Source organism: Primulina eburnea, chromosome 12, assembly GCF_022965805.1.
Source record: "Primulina eburnea isolate SZY01 chromosome 12, ASM2296580v1, whole genome shotgun sequence".
Lineage (NCBI taxonomy): Eukaryota > Viridiplantae > Streptophyta > Magnoliopsida > Lamiales > Gesneriaceae > Primulina > Primulina eburnea.
In genome coordinates this window covers 6800036-6815130 of record NC_133112.1, presented here as the reverse complement: position 1 = coordinate 6815130, position 15095 = coordinate 6800036, and the positions used below count along the sequence as shown (strand labels likewise).

At 39.5% G+C, this 15095-nt stretch overlaps 2 protein-coding genes across 6 annotated transcripts; both read left to right on the top strand.

Annotated features, from left to right (window-relative positions):
- Window positions 1-123: 123 nt before the first annotated feature.
- LOC140808432 (probable boron transporter 7) lies at window positions 124-4884 on the top strand. Of its 3 annotated transcripts, XM_073165569.1 has the most exons (14): window positions 124-257; window positions 1527-1651; window positions 1757-1839; window positions 1919-2105; window positions 2218-2356; window positions 2434-2599; window positions 2688-2854; window positions 3010-3183; window positions 3292-3387; window positions 3482-3598; window positions 3710-4029; window positions 4188-4467; window positions 4568-4705; window positions 4797-4884. In XM_073165569.1, exons 2-14 carry the CDS (start codon window positions 1548-1550, stop codon window positions 4830-4832), a joined length of 2007 nt encoding a protein of 668 aa, XP_073021670.1. In that variant the 5' UTR covers window positions 124-257; window positions 1527-1547; the 3' UTR covers window positions 4833-4884. The 3 variants fall into 3 exon arrangements, with proteins under 3 accessions (XP_073021670.1, XP_073021672.1, XP_073021671.1); XM_073165571.1 differs by lacking the exon at window positions 124-257 and having other exon boundaries at window positions 1469-1651; window positions 3713-4029; XM_073165570.1 differs by lacking the exon at window positions 124-257 and having other exon boundaries at window positions 1469-1651.
- A 1002-nt stretch (window positions 4885-5886) lies between these two features.
- On the top strand, window positions 5887-7081 carry LOC140807353 (uncharacterized). Of its 3 annotated transcripts, none has more exons than XM_073164167.1 (2): window positions 5887-6792; window positions 6895-7081. In XM_073164167.1, exon 1 carries the CDS (start codon window positions 6003-6005, stop codon window positions 6756-6758), a length of 756 nt encoding a protein of 251 aa, XP_073020268.1. In that variant the 5' UTR covers window positions 5887-6002; the 3' UTR covers window positions 6759-6792; window positions 6895-7081. The 3 variants fall into 3 exon arrangements, with proteins under 3 accessions (XP_073020268.1, XP_073020266.1, XP_073020267.1); XM_073164165.1 differs by having other exon boundaries at window positions 6869-7081; XM_073164166.1 differs by having other exon boundaries at window positions 5887-6789; window positions 6895-7080.
- Window positions 7082-15095: the final 8014 nt, after the last annotated feature.

The window sequence follows — 15095 nt, the reverse complement described above, 5'->3', positions numbered from 1 at the left end:
GAGAGAAAATAGGAGAATAAAGATCGAAATCGAAAGAAAGGAAGAAGAAACAGAACAAAAAGACAAAGGTGGAGACTTTTCATCTTCTCCATTTACATACATATTCTTTACCCACCATTTCTCCGGCGGCATTTTGCCTGCCGGGAAACTGAATAGAATCCCATTTGGCATCAATCCTTTTTCTTGGATTTTATCCACCCCATTCGCTCCGTTTTATTTTCGATTGGCTCGTTGTGGTTTTTTTTCTTCATTCCAAGGTTCATTATTTTTGCCTTCCTTTTTCTATCTATTGTGTTTTCCATCATGTGACGAAGTTATATATGAATTTTGTGCTTTGAGGGTTGTTGTTTTTCTTGGACGTTCGTGTTAATTGCGTCGTGTTGCCTCGACTGAACCTTGTGCTTTTCTGTGGAGACTGAGAGAATGCAGCAATGGAAAGATTCATGGCCAATGCTGTAACTTTTTTTTTTGGCTTGTCCTGGATCAAGATTTGATTATCTTTCTCAGAATTTTCTCTTTGATGGTAAAACTAGTTTCATTTGTATGTTATTCCTAGAAATGGATTAGTCATGCCAGAACACATCAAATTTTCTTTAATTCTTTGCTCGTAAGTTATTGGCATGAAAAAAGATTAAACGGAAGAAAATCCCAATTGCACGATCAAGAATTTCGTGCTCGATGTAGTTTAGTCTTTCTTATATTACGTAAATTTATCTGATTTTTTACAGAATATATGGACTATTCATGGTTATTATGGGGTTACATAGCATGGTTAAAAATGTTCTTGATGGACGTATAATCTTGAGTGCAAATTTTTCGGACCTTGTCAGAGGATTTATGGGATGTTGTGTCTCAATGAGACGTGTGTGAATTTATATAAATTACATATGCGTACTTTCTTGAAAAATTTGCTTCGTTTACAGTTTTTTTTACCCAAATAAACGTGCACATATTCATTCATTTTTTTTAGTAGAATTTTGTACTATTTTTTTTACCACGTTATTTGTATGCATGGGTATCATTTTCTTCAATCCAACTTGGTTTTGAATAGGAATAGTTAGTTGACATCTTAAAAGTGTGAGCTAGGCAGGGTTTCATGTGCATTGTTGGCTATTTTATTCATCCTTTAGTCGAGTCTTCATTATAGTTTTGACGAGGGAGTTCGTTCACATGAGCCAAGTTCTTGCTTTAATATTACTATAATATCGAACGAATACTGTGAATATATGATCATATATCAGTTCTATGAACATCTACAGAACTTCTGCAGTTGAATGAATCACATAAATTTTATATTTCTCCATGTTCCATCTATGCAATCAAATGAGTACGTCAGGTTTTACCCTTTCTGTTTCACCAACTTTTGCTATCATATCAAAAGTGCTCTTGCAGTGCGTGATTCATTTACATGTATATCCTTCTCCAAATTAAAAGATCGTCGCAACTTTTGTGCTGTAGGTTTTACAGAATGTCCATCACCGGTTTTATTTATACATAGACTGAAGCAATGTACTTTACTTGTCCAGTTTCTTGACTGCATAATTACAATGGATCATCTAAAAACTCCGTTCAAGGGAGTCACAAATGACATTAAAGGGAGGTTGGCATGCTACAAAAAGGACTGGATTGATACATGTGGTTCGGGTGCCAGGTGAAAATCTTGATATGCATATATTGAATTTGTAGAAAGTACAATTTCTATTAATCAGCTCAGTATGTTACATGGTTATCTAATTCATGTCCACCGATCACGTAGGATTCTGGCTCCAACAGCGTATATTTTCTTCGCCTCGGCTCTCCCTGTTATTGCCTTTGGGGAGCAATTGAGTAGGGAAACAGGTCAGCCTTCATCTTCTCTAGTTCATTGAATTGAAACTCATTAATTTGACTTATTAAACTTTTTTCGCTTGTGTAATAGAGGGAAGCTTGAGTCCTGTTGAGACTCTGGCTTCTACGGCTATCTGCGGCGTCATCCATGCGATTTTTGGTGGGCAGCCATTGTTGATTCTAGGAGTTGCAGAACCAACCATTATAATGTACACTTATTTGTACAATTTTGCCAAGAACAGCATTGGGAGGGAGCTGTACTTAGCCTGGGCCGGATGGTATTCTGGACGAAATTGTGTTTTCTCAGGATTACATCTCTGCTTTGCAATAGTTTAACAAGAAAATTGATATTCTGTGTAATTTGTTCATTTGATTTTCTTTTCAAAACAGGGTCTGTGTCTGGACAGCTTTGATTCTCTTTCTTCTTGCTATATTCAATGCTTGCTCTATAATTACGCGATTTACGAGGGTGGCTGGTGAACTTTTTGGAATGTTGATCACTGTTTTATTCATCCAAGAGGCCATCAAGGTAATTAACTAGCGGTCTTGGCAAGTGTGGCAATGATAGGACAATTAAGAGCATAATTTATCACATTTGGTTCGCAGGGTGTGGTGAGTGAATTTTTCATCCCAAAAGGCGAAAATTCTTCTGAAGAAAACTACCAATTTCAATGGCTTTACACAAATGGCTTGCTAGGGATTATCTTTTCTTTTGGCCTACTTATCACTGCCCTAAATAGCAGAAAAGCTCGGTCCTGGCGTTACGGTACAGGTATGTGAATTGTGAAGAGAAATGAGTGATGGCTTATTTTCCTGCTCAAAGTCTCATGTCTATTAACTTGGCCAACATGGACGGACAGGCAGCTTTCGTAGTTTTATTGCAGATTATGGGGTACCATTGATGGTCGTAGTATGGACTTTACTATCTTATAGCGTACCGGGGAAAGTTCCCTCTGGAGTTCCAAGGAGACTTTTTTGTCCTCTTCCCTGGGAGTCCGGATCATTGTATCACTGGACAGTTGCTAAGGTATTCACTGGACATTCTTGATGGCTTTACGCACAAACTATAATCTCCAAATGTTCAAAATCCCATCATTTATCCAGAATAGAGTTCAAATATGCTATATACCCTGCCTAGAAATATTCTAGAATCCTCAAGAATCTTTTTATGCACTATATCAGGACATGGGAAAGATTCCTGTGGGATATATTTTAGCTGCATTCATACCAGCTGTGATGATTGCCGGTCTATACTTTTTCGATCATAGTGTAGCTTCACAGATGGCTCAACAGAAGGAATTCAACCTTAAAAACCCTTCCGCCTACCATTATGATATCTTTTTACTAGGAGTCATGGTATAAAATTTAAGCCATTGATCCATAAATTGTGGTGTTAAAATTTTAACCATACTATCATTATATTACTTTCGGGCTAAAGACTCGAGCATCTTCTTGTGATCTTAGACATTGATTTGCGGTTTACTTGGACTTCCTCCTTCAAATGGTGTCCTCCCTCAATCACCTATGCATACTAGGAGTCTTGCTGTTCTCAAGAAACAGGTGGGAGATGTGATCTGTAAGAAAGTCAACTGTTAGTTATTTGCTTATCTAAGTAGAGGGCATACGCTGTATTTTTAGAAATGATGTTTTTCAGTTGATTCGGAAGAAAATGGTGAAAAGCGCGAAAGAGTGTATGAAACAGCAGGCAACCCAGTCAGAGATCTATGGCCGAATGCAGACTGTGTTCATTGAAATGGAGAGTGCTCCTTGTGTAAGTTCGTATTATGCTCTCTTCCAAATTTAAACACCTGAAACTTTTAGCAGTGTGCACACTTATTAGAAGTTTGTATAACGCTTCAGTTACTTTGATATAATGCCGCAGCAGCATTCTGTAGATAGAGAATTGGCGAACTTGAAGAATGCTGTCATGAAACATGACGAGGAAGGATACGACAACAGTAAATTTGATCCGGAAAAGTGTATAGATCTTCATCTCCCTGTTCGAGTAAACGAGCAAAGAGTCAGCAACTTGCTGCAGTCGATGCTCGTTGGACTTGCTGTATGTATCATGCCTGTGATCAAGATGATACCTACCTCTGTTCTATGGGGTTATTTCGCCTACATGGCTATTGATAGCCTTCCTGGAAATCAGTTTTGGGAGAGAATCCAGCTTCTCTTCGTTCCGCCAGGTCGACGTTTCAAGTAAGAATGACACAGATTTGTGTTATAAAATGACTAGACTAGATATTTTCACGTGTGATTATATCCCAAAAACAAAAGTATGGCAGCAAGGGCAAATCTTCACTAAGTTGGCATATGTCTTGAAATTATGGATTATCTTGACATTCTTTGTTTTGTAGAATAATTGAAGGGTTCCATGCTTCATATGTGGAGGCAGTACCGTTCAAGTACATCTTCATGTTTACGCTCTTTCAGTTTGCTTATCTCTTCGTTTGCTTTGGGATAACATGGATACCGATTGCTGGAATTTTGTTTCCACTTCCATTCTTCCTTCTGATAAGTATACGAGAACACATTCTCCCCAAGGTGTTTCCTCCTAATTATCTCCAAGAACTAGATGCAGCAGAATATGAAGAAATTATCGGTCATTCATTTAGAGCCAGGAGTCTATCTCTCAGGGTTTGTAAAATTCTTTGCTAGTTTATCCAACATTTCACAGCTGGAACTTATGTCATGACTTAAAAATATGGTAAAATCTGATTAACATACATAAATACAGGATAGAGAATCACCCGATACAGACGAAGAAGAAGATGTTTGTCCTGATGTATCTTCTGCTGAGATATTGGATGAAATGACGACGCATAGAGGTGAACTGAAGCATCGGTCTGTGAGCTTCAACAGCAGACAGTTACAGGTCAGTAACTTGCAAAAAGACCCCGTGCTACTTGACTGAAAAAACATGCATTACATCATAGGATTCATGTCTTTTCAACGTGATATTCCAGGTTTTTCCAGAAGAAAATTCTCCAGAGATGTTATAACAACACTTGCTGGTGTAAACTACATGATAAACATTTAAAGTTTTCTCAAGAATATCGATTACTTCACGCGAATTGTCTGTTGTATATAATACGAAGTGCATAATAAAGACATGGAAAAGAGGGGGAAATGGAAGGTTTGGTGAAAAGGGGAGCTAGGAAAACTGGATTGAGTGTTGTATTGTTTCTTGGGAAGGCAGGTTGTAGTTTGCAAGAATGTGATCTTTGTGGATTTGAGTAGAAAGGAGGAATGTGAATGACAAGACTTTTAAACTTCTTCTTTTTTGCCTTGTATGCTTGAGAATTTAGTATTTGGAACTTCCTAACTATGACTCAGTTTTTGTTAGAAGAAATAGTTGATTTGTTTTTCCCACAAGTACTTGAACTTTTTAATAGTGTGTGGATTGAATTGACTTGTTGTGAATATTGTCCCCATGTGTTTTACAAGGAGTTCACAGAAGTTGCTTCATATTGAACTCTGTACTCACTAGTTTTCTGACAGAAGGGTCAAACAGATAACAAATAAATTTAAACCAACTTATCAACTTCTATATTTTATAACTTGTTTCGTGGGTTTATAAGATGTTTGATCTTATTTTAATAATAATCTATTAATCTTTTTGAATAAACTTATTTTAAACAAGTTAAAAATATTGATGTGTATGATAATTTGTATGCTCATGTGTATAGTTGATATCAGATTCGTCCACTTATGAGTTGATCGGTTGTATTGAGCGGTTGCTCGTACAATCAAGGATCATCTCACTTAGTTATGCTATAATCGAATAATATATAACATGTATTCTTATATATTTACTTAACAAGAATGCTAATTTTTCATATAAGTATGGTGATTGCTTAATTATTAAAAAATTGTACTTAGATTATTAAAATTAATTAAAAAAATTAGATTATTAAAATTAATTTAAAAAAAATATCTTTTGAAGACAATTAATCACGTATTTTTTAGTGAAGCAAATAACCAAAAAAATTGAACATGATTTTTCTGGAGTCAAAGTGGGGCCCAATTGAAGAAAAAGCAGCACACACTTTTGACAATTTTCACAGCCAGTGACGCCAATTTCTGAGTTAGCCGTTGGGAGACTGTGCAGCAGTGATTACTCTTGAAATCCTAAAATAAATAATCGCTATTTACTCAAAAACAGCGACCGCATGACACTGCAAATGGATGATTTTTTATCGGATAGTGACGATGAGAAAGCGGTGGAAGAGATTCTAGCTCAAGCAATGGATTTGTGCGCTGTTGAGCAGGTGGCAGCCATCAATTGTGCTGGTATAACTGATTCCGCTCTCCCTTCTCACCTGGAAACACGCTTCCAGAAGCTGAAATCTTTCCCATCATCCACTAAGAAATCTAGTAATTTTGACGCGTTTCAAGAGGCTTTGAGGAACGATCTAGGCGTGGGAAAGAACAAGGAAAATGAGTCTTCCGCATGTTCGACGAAATTACCAGTAGAAAATATTTTCTCATCTCCTTCAAAATCACCCGAGGATGAAATGTTTTCGCCAATTAAGAGCAACCCACGTACGAAAATGTGTAGAAAAGGATTAAAGTCTCGGTCTTCATCCTCTTTGGAAGACTTATCAAGTGGTTCTGTGTCTCCTCCTGTAAAGATATCTGGTTGCTTTTTGTGTTCTCCAAAGAAGGTGCCAAGGAAGAAGAGTAAAGTGAAGAAGGTTTTGGATTCGAAGCTTGATTGGGCGAAAAATGACGGGTCTTTATCTGATATGAGTAATTTTTCAGTGAAAAGTCAGAGGAAGATGATGAAGAAAGCTATGAAGGCCGAAGAAGAGATCTGTAGAGAGGCTGAAAAAATAGTGAAGTGGGCAAAGCATGCTTCTGCGAGGATGGATGTTTCTGGCATTGAAGATGAATTAAGTGATGACGAGAACTTGAAATTTCACTAGTTTGTGGTTCATGTCTTCTTCATATAACATGGTGGTAAAATTCAAATTTTATTTGTATCTTCTTTAGAAATGTTAAATGAATAATATCGTACTAAATTCTTAACATCAAGGATTCTTGATATGTCAAATGCACTAGGAATCTTGATTTTTTGCGAGCATAAAGGTGTGCTTGAACCATGGGTTGCCTGGCTTACTTGCTTCCTCACATTTCCCAGTGGTACCTGCTCTGGTGTTGGTTTTGTATGTTGGCGAAATGGCTTTTCATACTTGTAGGTGTCTGTTGGATTCCCTGTGTTGAACATTTAAGCATGTTTATCAGTGGATCTGTACGAAGAAATAGAAAGTGAGTGAAAAACTCGAGTCGTAGTATTGTCAACTGAATAAAGAATACAAGAATTATGTTTATATAGCTAAGGTAAACACAAAAAGAGTAAAATGCCTAATCTACCTTGAGAGCTAACAATAATATATTCTAACATCCCTCCTCAAACTCACGATGCTACAGCTAAAAGCGTTGAGAGTTTGTCAGACAAAAATGGAAGCGCGAAGCGGAATGTGCCTTAGTAAACATATCAGCTATCTGCAAAGAAGAAGGAACGAAAGGTAACATGATGGTGTCAAGCTCGAGATGATAGCGAGTGACGTGACAATCGATCTTGATGATACCCCGATATGTCCCGGGCAGTTGATCCCGGGAATGCTCGGGTCATGGGTCAGGCCCATGAGCGATGCCCGGGTCAGGACAGCCCATCTCTCGAGTGGTTGATTCAGGACATAGCACCAGAGTTCTGGTATAACTTCTCTTCTGACACCTCGAAGCGAGGGAGGCATTTAATGATGTTGACTTAATAAAATACACGCGGCCGACCTGTTAACATTAATGAGTGACTGGACAGATGGGATATGACCAATATATGATTTGACATGTCAGAACAATAGGGTATAATCAGCCGCCCTAGTATATTTAATGCGCACGTCCCAAAAAACGAGGTCATCATTATTTCCTCCACTATAAATACCAGGTTTTGCATTTATTCCTTCATTCAGATATTAATGAACATTTAACACACTCATTTATTGCACACCAATATCACAGCCATCACTTGGCTACATTGGTTTTATTGCTTGAGTACCCTGCTGACTTAAGCATCGGAGTGGCCACGCCGGGGACCCCCTCCGGCGCCCATTCACGTGGTTGTTTTTCTTATTGGCAGATTTTTCAAAGGCAAACAAAGAAACTTCCTTCCAGTTCGTCGTCTTAGCTCATATTTCTTCCCGTATTCTTGATAGCTTACCTGGTAGAGTTCCCGACCCGACTCCACTGTTCGACTCGGGTGGCATCATTGGCGCCGTCTGTGGGAAATCTGAGTCCTAAGACGTAGATATGACTCCTACTAGGAGAGCAAACCAAGACGCCTCTCGAGCCCCAGAGGAAAACAATACACGTCTCTTTGGCGCAGGTGGTCCCCCCCCTAATGATCCTCAACCCACCATTCATTTGACTCCCGAAGAATTGAAGAAAATCATAACTGATGCTGTCAACATGGCTAACGCCAAAAAGGCTGCTTCTCACCAGGCCAGTCAGCATGAACAGCAGCGTAAGCAAGCACAAGAGGAAGAGAGAAAGGAAGAAGAAAGGGAAAGCGCAGGTTCCAAATCCCCCACTATCGCTGGAGAATTGGAAGAATTAAGAAAAAAAGTGAAAGCATTGGAAGGGCAGGCTGTCTCCAAGGGCGGTATTTTTGTAATCAAAGGCTGCCCATTCTCTGACATCATCATCCGGGAACCACTTCCCGGGCATTTCAAGTCGGCAAAAATCAAAGATTATGATGGAAGCTCTGACCCTGAGGAACACCTCGCGCGTTTCGAAAATATGGCCATGTTGCACTGCTATGAAGACCCAATCAAATGTAAGGTATTTCTTACCACTCTGGTCGATTCCGCACAGAGATGGTTTGAAGGGTTGGCACCACAAAGCATATGTTGCTTTGAAGATTTTCAAAAAGTGTTCTTGCATCAATTTAGCAGCAGTAAAAAGTACAAAAAGACCGCCTTCAGTTTATTCGAAGTAAAGCAAAGGCAAGATGAAACCCTGAGGGCTTATCTCAAAAGATTCAATCGGGTGGCCCTTGATGTGCCGACCTGTGCACCTGAGACAAAAACCACCGCATTTATGCAAGGGTTATGGGAAGGGGATTTCTTCCGATCCTTAACCAAAAAACTGCCTGAAAATTTTGAGGATCTCCTGTCACGAGCGGAGAAATATATCAATATGGAAGAAGCGCAAAACCAGAAAAGAGAGGCCTTGAAAAGAGTAAGAGGAGATCGGACTTACAAAACTGAAGAAAGAGCTCCTAAGAAAAGTGGTGGGGGTCATTTTTCCCATGTGCCTTTAAAGATGGCTCGGGACAGAGAGATTCAAGAGTGCAGGTCAAATGAAGTCCTTCCTCCCCGTTCAGAGGTCAGAATCCCCAAGCCAGAACAAAAAAGGTACTGTACCCTTCATAAAAATTGTGCTCACGATACTAATCAGTGCCGAGTCCTAGGAAGAAATGCTAATAGACGTCCCGTGTCCGCGCCTCACCCGCCACGAGAACGATCTAAACAACCACCCTGGTTGTCCAGACGTTCATCGCTGAATATTCCCCAAAGAACGATGAGCACTTCAAGTGGAAGACGAGGAGGAGAAACGAGTACCCGGGAAGAGAGAATCAAGCCAGCGGGAGGAGAGGATCCTTCTCCGAGTCGAGGAGTAATCAAAATGATTTCGGGGGGAGCTACTGATGGCGACTCTAATCGGGCAAGGAAGGCAAGGGGTAGGAGGGAGTGTCTAGAAGTTGATAATAAAAGAAGAGACGAGCCGATTATAAGCTTTGGACCAGAAGATCTCCAAGGAGTGAGTTTACCTCACAATGATGCGCTGGTCATTCAGGCCCGCATCGCCAACTATGACGTGTTAAGAATTTTCGTGGATAATGGGAGCTCTGTCAATGTTATTTTCAAAGATGCCCTCATCCAAATGGATCTGCATGAATACCAGCTGGAAACTGTGGAAACTGCCCTGTTCGGGTTTGCTGGGCACGCCGTGTATCCAGAAGGGGAAATTGCTCTACCCCTGACTTTGGGCACTGGAGACTTGAGAAAAACTGTAATAACTACTTTCACAGTAGTGGACGCCCCATCTTCATATAATGTCATCATAGGGAGACCAGCCATGAATGAAATGAGAGCAGTGGCCTCGACGTACCACCAAAAGATCAAATTCCCAGTGAAAGGACAGGTCGGAGAAGTTAAGGGCGACCAGCCCTCTTCTCGAAGATGTTATGGAGAAACAGTCCGAATTGATCAGAAGAAGGCAAGAAGGGAATGGAAGGGGAAAGAACACCAGGAAGAAGCTCGGGAAGGGGAAGTACACTTTGTGACGGAAGAAGAGCAAGAATCGGTGGAGATCGAGTCGGGAAAGACTATCCGGATAGCTCGGGACATCTGCGCCACCACCCGGGTAAAACTCTTGCAATGTTTAAAAACTAATGCCGATATCTTTGCTTGGTCTCAGCAGGAACTGTCCGGGATCTCGCCCCAAGTGGCCGAGCATAGACTAAATATCCTCCCAGGGTCCCGGCCAATTAAGCAAAAAAAGCGACATTTCGGCCCGGAGAAAGATAAAATAATTGAAAAACAGGTCGAAGAATTGCTGAGGGCTGGACAAATTAGGGAAGTCCATTTCCCTTCTTGGCTATCGAATGTAGTTCTCGTCCCAAAATCTACTGGGAAATGGAGAATGTGCGTAGATTTCAGAGACCTGAATAAAGCTTGCCCGAAGGATTGTTACCCACTCCCTCGGATTGATCAGCTAGTCGATTCCACTTCTGGGTGTGAAATTTTGAGCTTTTTGGATGCATATCAGGGATATCATCAGATCCCTTTAGCTACAGAAGATCAAGACAAAGCTAGTTTCGTCACGTCTGGGGGAACTTTCTGCTATGTTGTAATGCCTTTTGGACTGAAAAATGCAGGGGCTACATATCAACGACTGATGAATCTTGTCTTTCAAAAACAGATAGGCCGAAATATTGAAGTATATGTGGATGACATTTTGATTAAAACCCGAGAAGTCGCCCATTTCATCGATGATCTGATCGAAACCTTCGCCACTTTGAAGCAGTATAGGATAAAACTTAACCCGGCCAAATGTGTGTTTGGGGTTAAGAGTGGAAAATTCTTGGGGTTCATGGTCACGGATCGAGGAATCGAAGTCAACCCAGAAAAAATCAGGGCCATCATGGATATGCCCTCTCCTCAGTCGGTTCGAGATGTGCAAAAACTGACAGGGAAAATTGCAGCCTTATCACGCTTCATTTCCCGATCTGCACACCGTAGCTATCCTTTCTTTCAAGTTCTGAGGAAAGCACAGAAATTCGGCTGGGATGACAACTGCGAGCAGGCCTTTCAAAATTTGAAAAAACACTTGGCTGAATTGCCTGTCTTAGCAAAACCCGAGCCCGGAGAAAAATTGTGGGTCTATCTCTCAGCCACCGAAATTGCTGTTAGTTCCGTGCTCGTCAAGGAAGAAGGGACCGATCAGAAGCCTGTCTACTATGTCAGTCACGCCCTTCGCGGAGCCGAAATGAGATACAGTGAATTAGAAAAGATTGCTCTGGCTTTGGTAATGACTGCTCGAAAGCTGAGACCGTATTTCCTATCACATCCCATTGTGGTCCTCACTAATTCTCCTCTCGGCAGAATTATGACTCATACAGAGGTCTCGGGGAGGATGATCAAATGGACTGTAGAACTCGGGGAATACGATATTGAGTATAAACCCCGGGCTGCAATAAAAACACAAGCGCTATCAGATTTCTTAACAGAAATGATCCAGCCCGAGGAAGAAAAAGTGTGGAGGGTATTTGTTGATGGCGCTTCAAACATAGCGGGATGCGGAGTGGGGGTCGTCTTGATCTCCCCACTCGAAGAAAGGGTTAAATTGGCTTTGAGGATTGACTTTAGGGTCACGAATAATGAAGCAGAATACGAAGCTGTCTTGGCAGGGTTGCGTGCTGCCCGTGAGATTGGGGCCTCCCGAATCATCATTTATTCCGACTCCCAGCTGGTTACTCAACAAATTAAAGGAGCTTACGAAGTTAAGAATGAAAAGATGCTCAAGTACTTGAATCTTATCACTTCTCAAGCGTCATCCTTCACAGACTGGAGTATCGAACAGATTCTCCGGGAAGAAAACACCGAAGCCGACACGTTGGCTAAATTGGCGGCTTCCTTGACAGAAGTAAGCACCCGGGAGATTCTCTATTGTTCGAAGCTCGTATCCTCGCTTGAAGAAGAAACACCCCCGCTGAGAAAAGACTCTTGGATGACTCCTCTCATAGAGTACATAAAGGAGGGAAAACTTCCAGAAGACCGGACCCAAGCTGTAAAGATCAGGAAGCAGGTACCCCGATTTGCCCTTTTGAATGATGTTTTATATAGGCGATCCTTTCAGGGCCCCTTACTCAAGTGCCTATCGGGGGAAGAGACAGAGTATGTCCTTCGGGAAGTACATGAGGGATGTTGTGGGGAACATCTCGGGGGAACGGCTCTATCGCGGAAGATTATTTTAGCAGGATTTTGGTGGCCTCAAGTAAACCAAGATGCTACCCGGCTCGTCCAGAAATGCCAAGGTTGTCAACAGATCTCAATATGCTTTGTCCTCTCATGAAAATCTGAATTGCACTCTGATTATCACAATATAACGGAGTAGGATGACGAAGAAAGATACCGAAATCCGCAAGCAACCAATGTAGACAAACAATCTCGCAAGTGGTTGAAGCCATAGCACGATACACGGCTTCTGTGGAATATCTAGAGATAACAAATTGTTTCTTACTTTTCCATGAGATCAGAGAATCTCCAAGAAAAATACAGAAGCGAGTGGTTGACTTACAATCCGTGGGATCTCCAGCCCAATCAGCATCAGAGTATGCACGTATCTCTAAGGAGGAAGTAGAAAGAAACAAAAGACTCTGAAACTGAGTGTCCCGAAGATACCTGAGAATGCGAAGAACAGTAGCCCAATGAACTGTAGTTGGTGTAATGACAAACTGACTTACTACATGAACATCATGCGCAATATCTGGACGAGTCACAATGAGATGAACCTCGGACAGACGACGTGATTAAAACAGATTTTGCTGATTGTCATTTTAATGAGGAAAATTCCCAATGTTAGGGGAAGAAAAGAAACATATCGAAAAGAAAATTAAATGGTATACATCATCATTGTTAGATCTGGATCTAAGAACTAAACAATGTGAAAAAGATGTATAGTAAATTGTGCATTTTCAAATAATAATAAATAAAATACCAGATGCATTTGCAGACACAAAAGGGGTAACTAAATCATATATACATGTTGTAAATGCACCAGCTCGAATTGAAATTTCAAAGAAACAAATTGAAAACCATCTTGATGTCATTAAACGCTTGAAGCGTCGAAGGTCAATATGTTCCAAGCATAAAAATCCTCGAAAAAGAAAAAGCATAGAAAAACACGATGATCACAAAATAGATAATGATATTTCGATAGAAATACACGATGATGAAAATGTTCTGTTAGAACCACAAACCGATGAGAATCGTGAAATATCTATCAATTATATTAATACTGGAAAAATATGGAACCGAACAGATATAAAAGAAATTAATGAGATATTTTCTTACAATGCGGCATTTGACATCATAAATGACAATGAAGATCATGAACCAAAATCTTTTGGTGGATGTAAAAATCGACATGACTGGATAAAATGAAAAGACGTAATCCAGGTTTAATTAGATAAACGTAATGTTTTTGGACCTATAGTTCTTAAACCCGAAGGTATAAAACCTGTTAGGTACAAATGAGTTTTTATTCGAAAGCAAAATGAAAAAATGAAATAGTAAGATATAAAGCTCGACTTGTTGTACAAGGTTTTTCTCAAATGCCTGAAATTGATTATGAAGAAACGTATTCTCCTGTAATGGATGCAATTACGTTTCAATTTTTTATTAGTTTGGCGGTATCTGAAAATTTAGAAATGCGTCTTATTGATGTTGTCACATCTTACTTATACGGATCACTTGATAGTAATATATATATGTGAAATTCTCTGAAGGATTTAAGATGAAGCACAAAGTTCAAAACCTAGATCATGTTATTCTGTGAAATTGCAAAGATCATTATATGAGTTAAAGTAATCCGGTCGAATGTGATATAATCGGCTAGTAAACACTTAATGAAAAAAGATATGTTAACAATTCAATATATCATTATGTTTTCATTAAGAAACAACATCTGGATGCTTAATTATTGATGTATATGTCGATGATTTAAACATCATTAGAACGAAGAAAGAAATTCAAGAAGTTGTGTCAAACTTGAAGGAAAAATTTTAAATGAAGGATTTTGGAAAAACAAAGTATTGTATGGGTTTGCAAATTGAACAAAAAGAATGTGAAATATTTGTTCACCAGTCAAATTATACAGAAAAGGTCTTTAAACGTTTTAATATAGATAAATCAAATCTTTTAAGTACTTCAATGGTTTTTAGATCATTAAATATAGAAAATGATGCATTCTGTCCATGTGAAGGTGATAAAATTATTCTTGGTCCAGAAATATCATATCTAAGTGTTATTGGTGTCCTTATGTATCTTGCAAATTGTACAAGATCTGATATTCTTTTGCTGTAAATTTTATTGGCAAGATTTAGCTCATATCCAACAAAAAGACACTGAAACGGAATTAAACATATATTCCGTTATCTATAAGTAACGATAGGCTTGGGAGTTTTGTATTCAAAAGATACCAATCAAAGCATAATTGGTTATGCTGATGCTGGGTATTTATCTGATCTACACAAGGCATGTTTCCAAATCGGATATGTATTTACTCGTGGATGCACTGCAATTTCTTGGCGTTCACAGAAACTAACACTCGTAACTTCATCAAATCTAGGGGTCGTACCGTACCGAACTACGGTACCGTACCGAAAATATCGGTATGAAATTTTTCCATATGGATACCGATACCGAAAATTCGGCATACCGCACATTCGGTATATCGAATTTTCGATATGAAAAAAGTTCATACCGGTACCGTACCGACGTCGAATTTTCGATATATCGACATTTTTTCGGTATACCAAACTTAAATTTTTAAAAATAATAATAAAAAATTATTTTCAGACCGAAAAAAAATATTCCGTACCGATACCGATACCGAAAATTTCATACCGTACCGAAATTTTTGGTATAACGATTTTTTCGGTAAGTTCGGTATTTTTTTGGGTACGGTTTTTGGGT

Coding starts and splice junctions, on each gene's coding strand:
- LOC140807353 (XM_073164167.1), top strand. CDS start 6,003: ATGACACTGCAAATGGATGATTTTTTATCGGATAGTGACGATGAGAAA.
- LOC140808432 (XM_073165569.1), top strand. CDS start 1,548: ATGGATCATCTAAAAACTCCGTTCAAGGGAGTCACAAATGACATTAAA. Junction 4,468..4,567: donor CCAGGAGTCTATCTCTCAGG/GTTTGTAAAATT, acceptor ACATAAATACAG/GATAGAGAATCACCCGATAC. Junction 4,706..4,796: donor TCAACAGCAGACAGTTACAG/GTCAGTAACTTG, acceptor GTGATATTCCAG/GTTTTTCCAGAAGAAAATTC.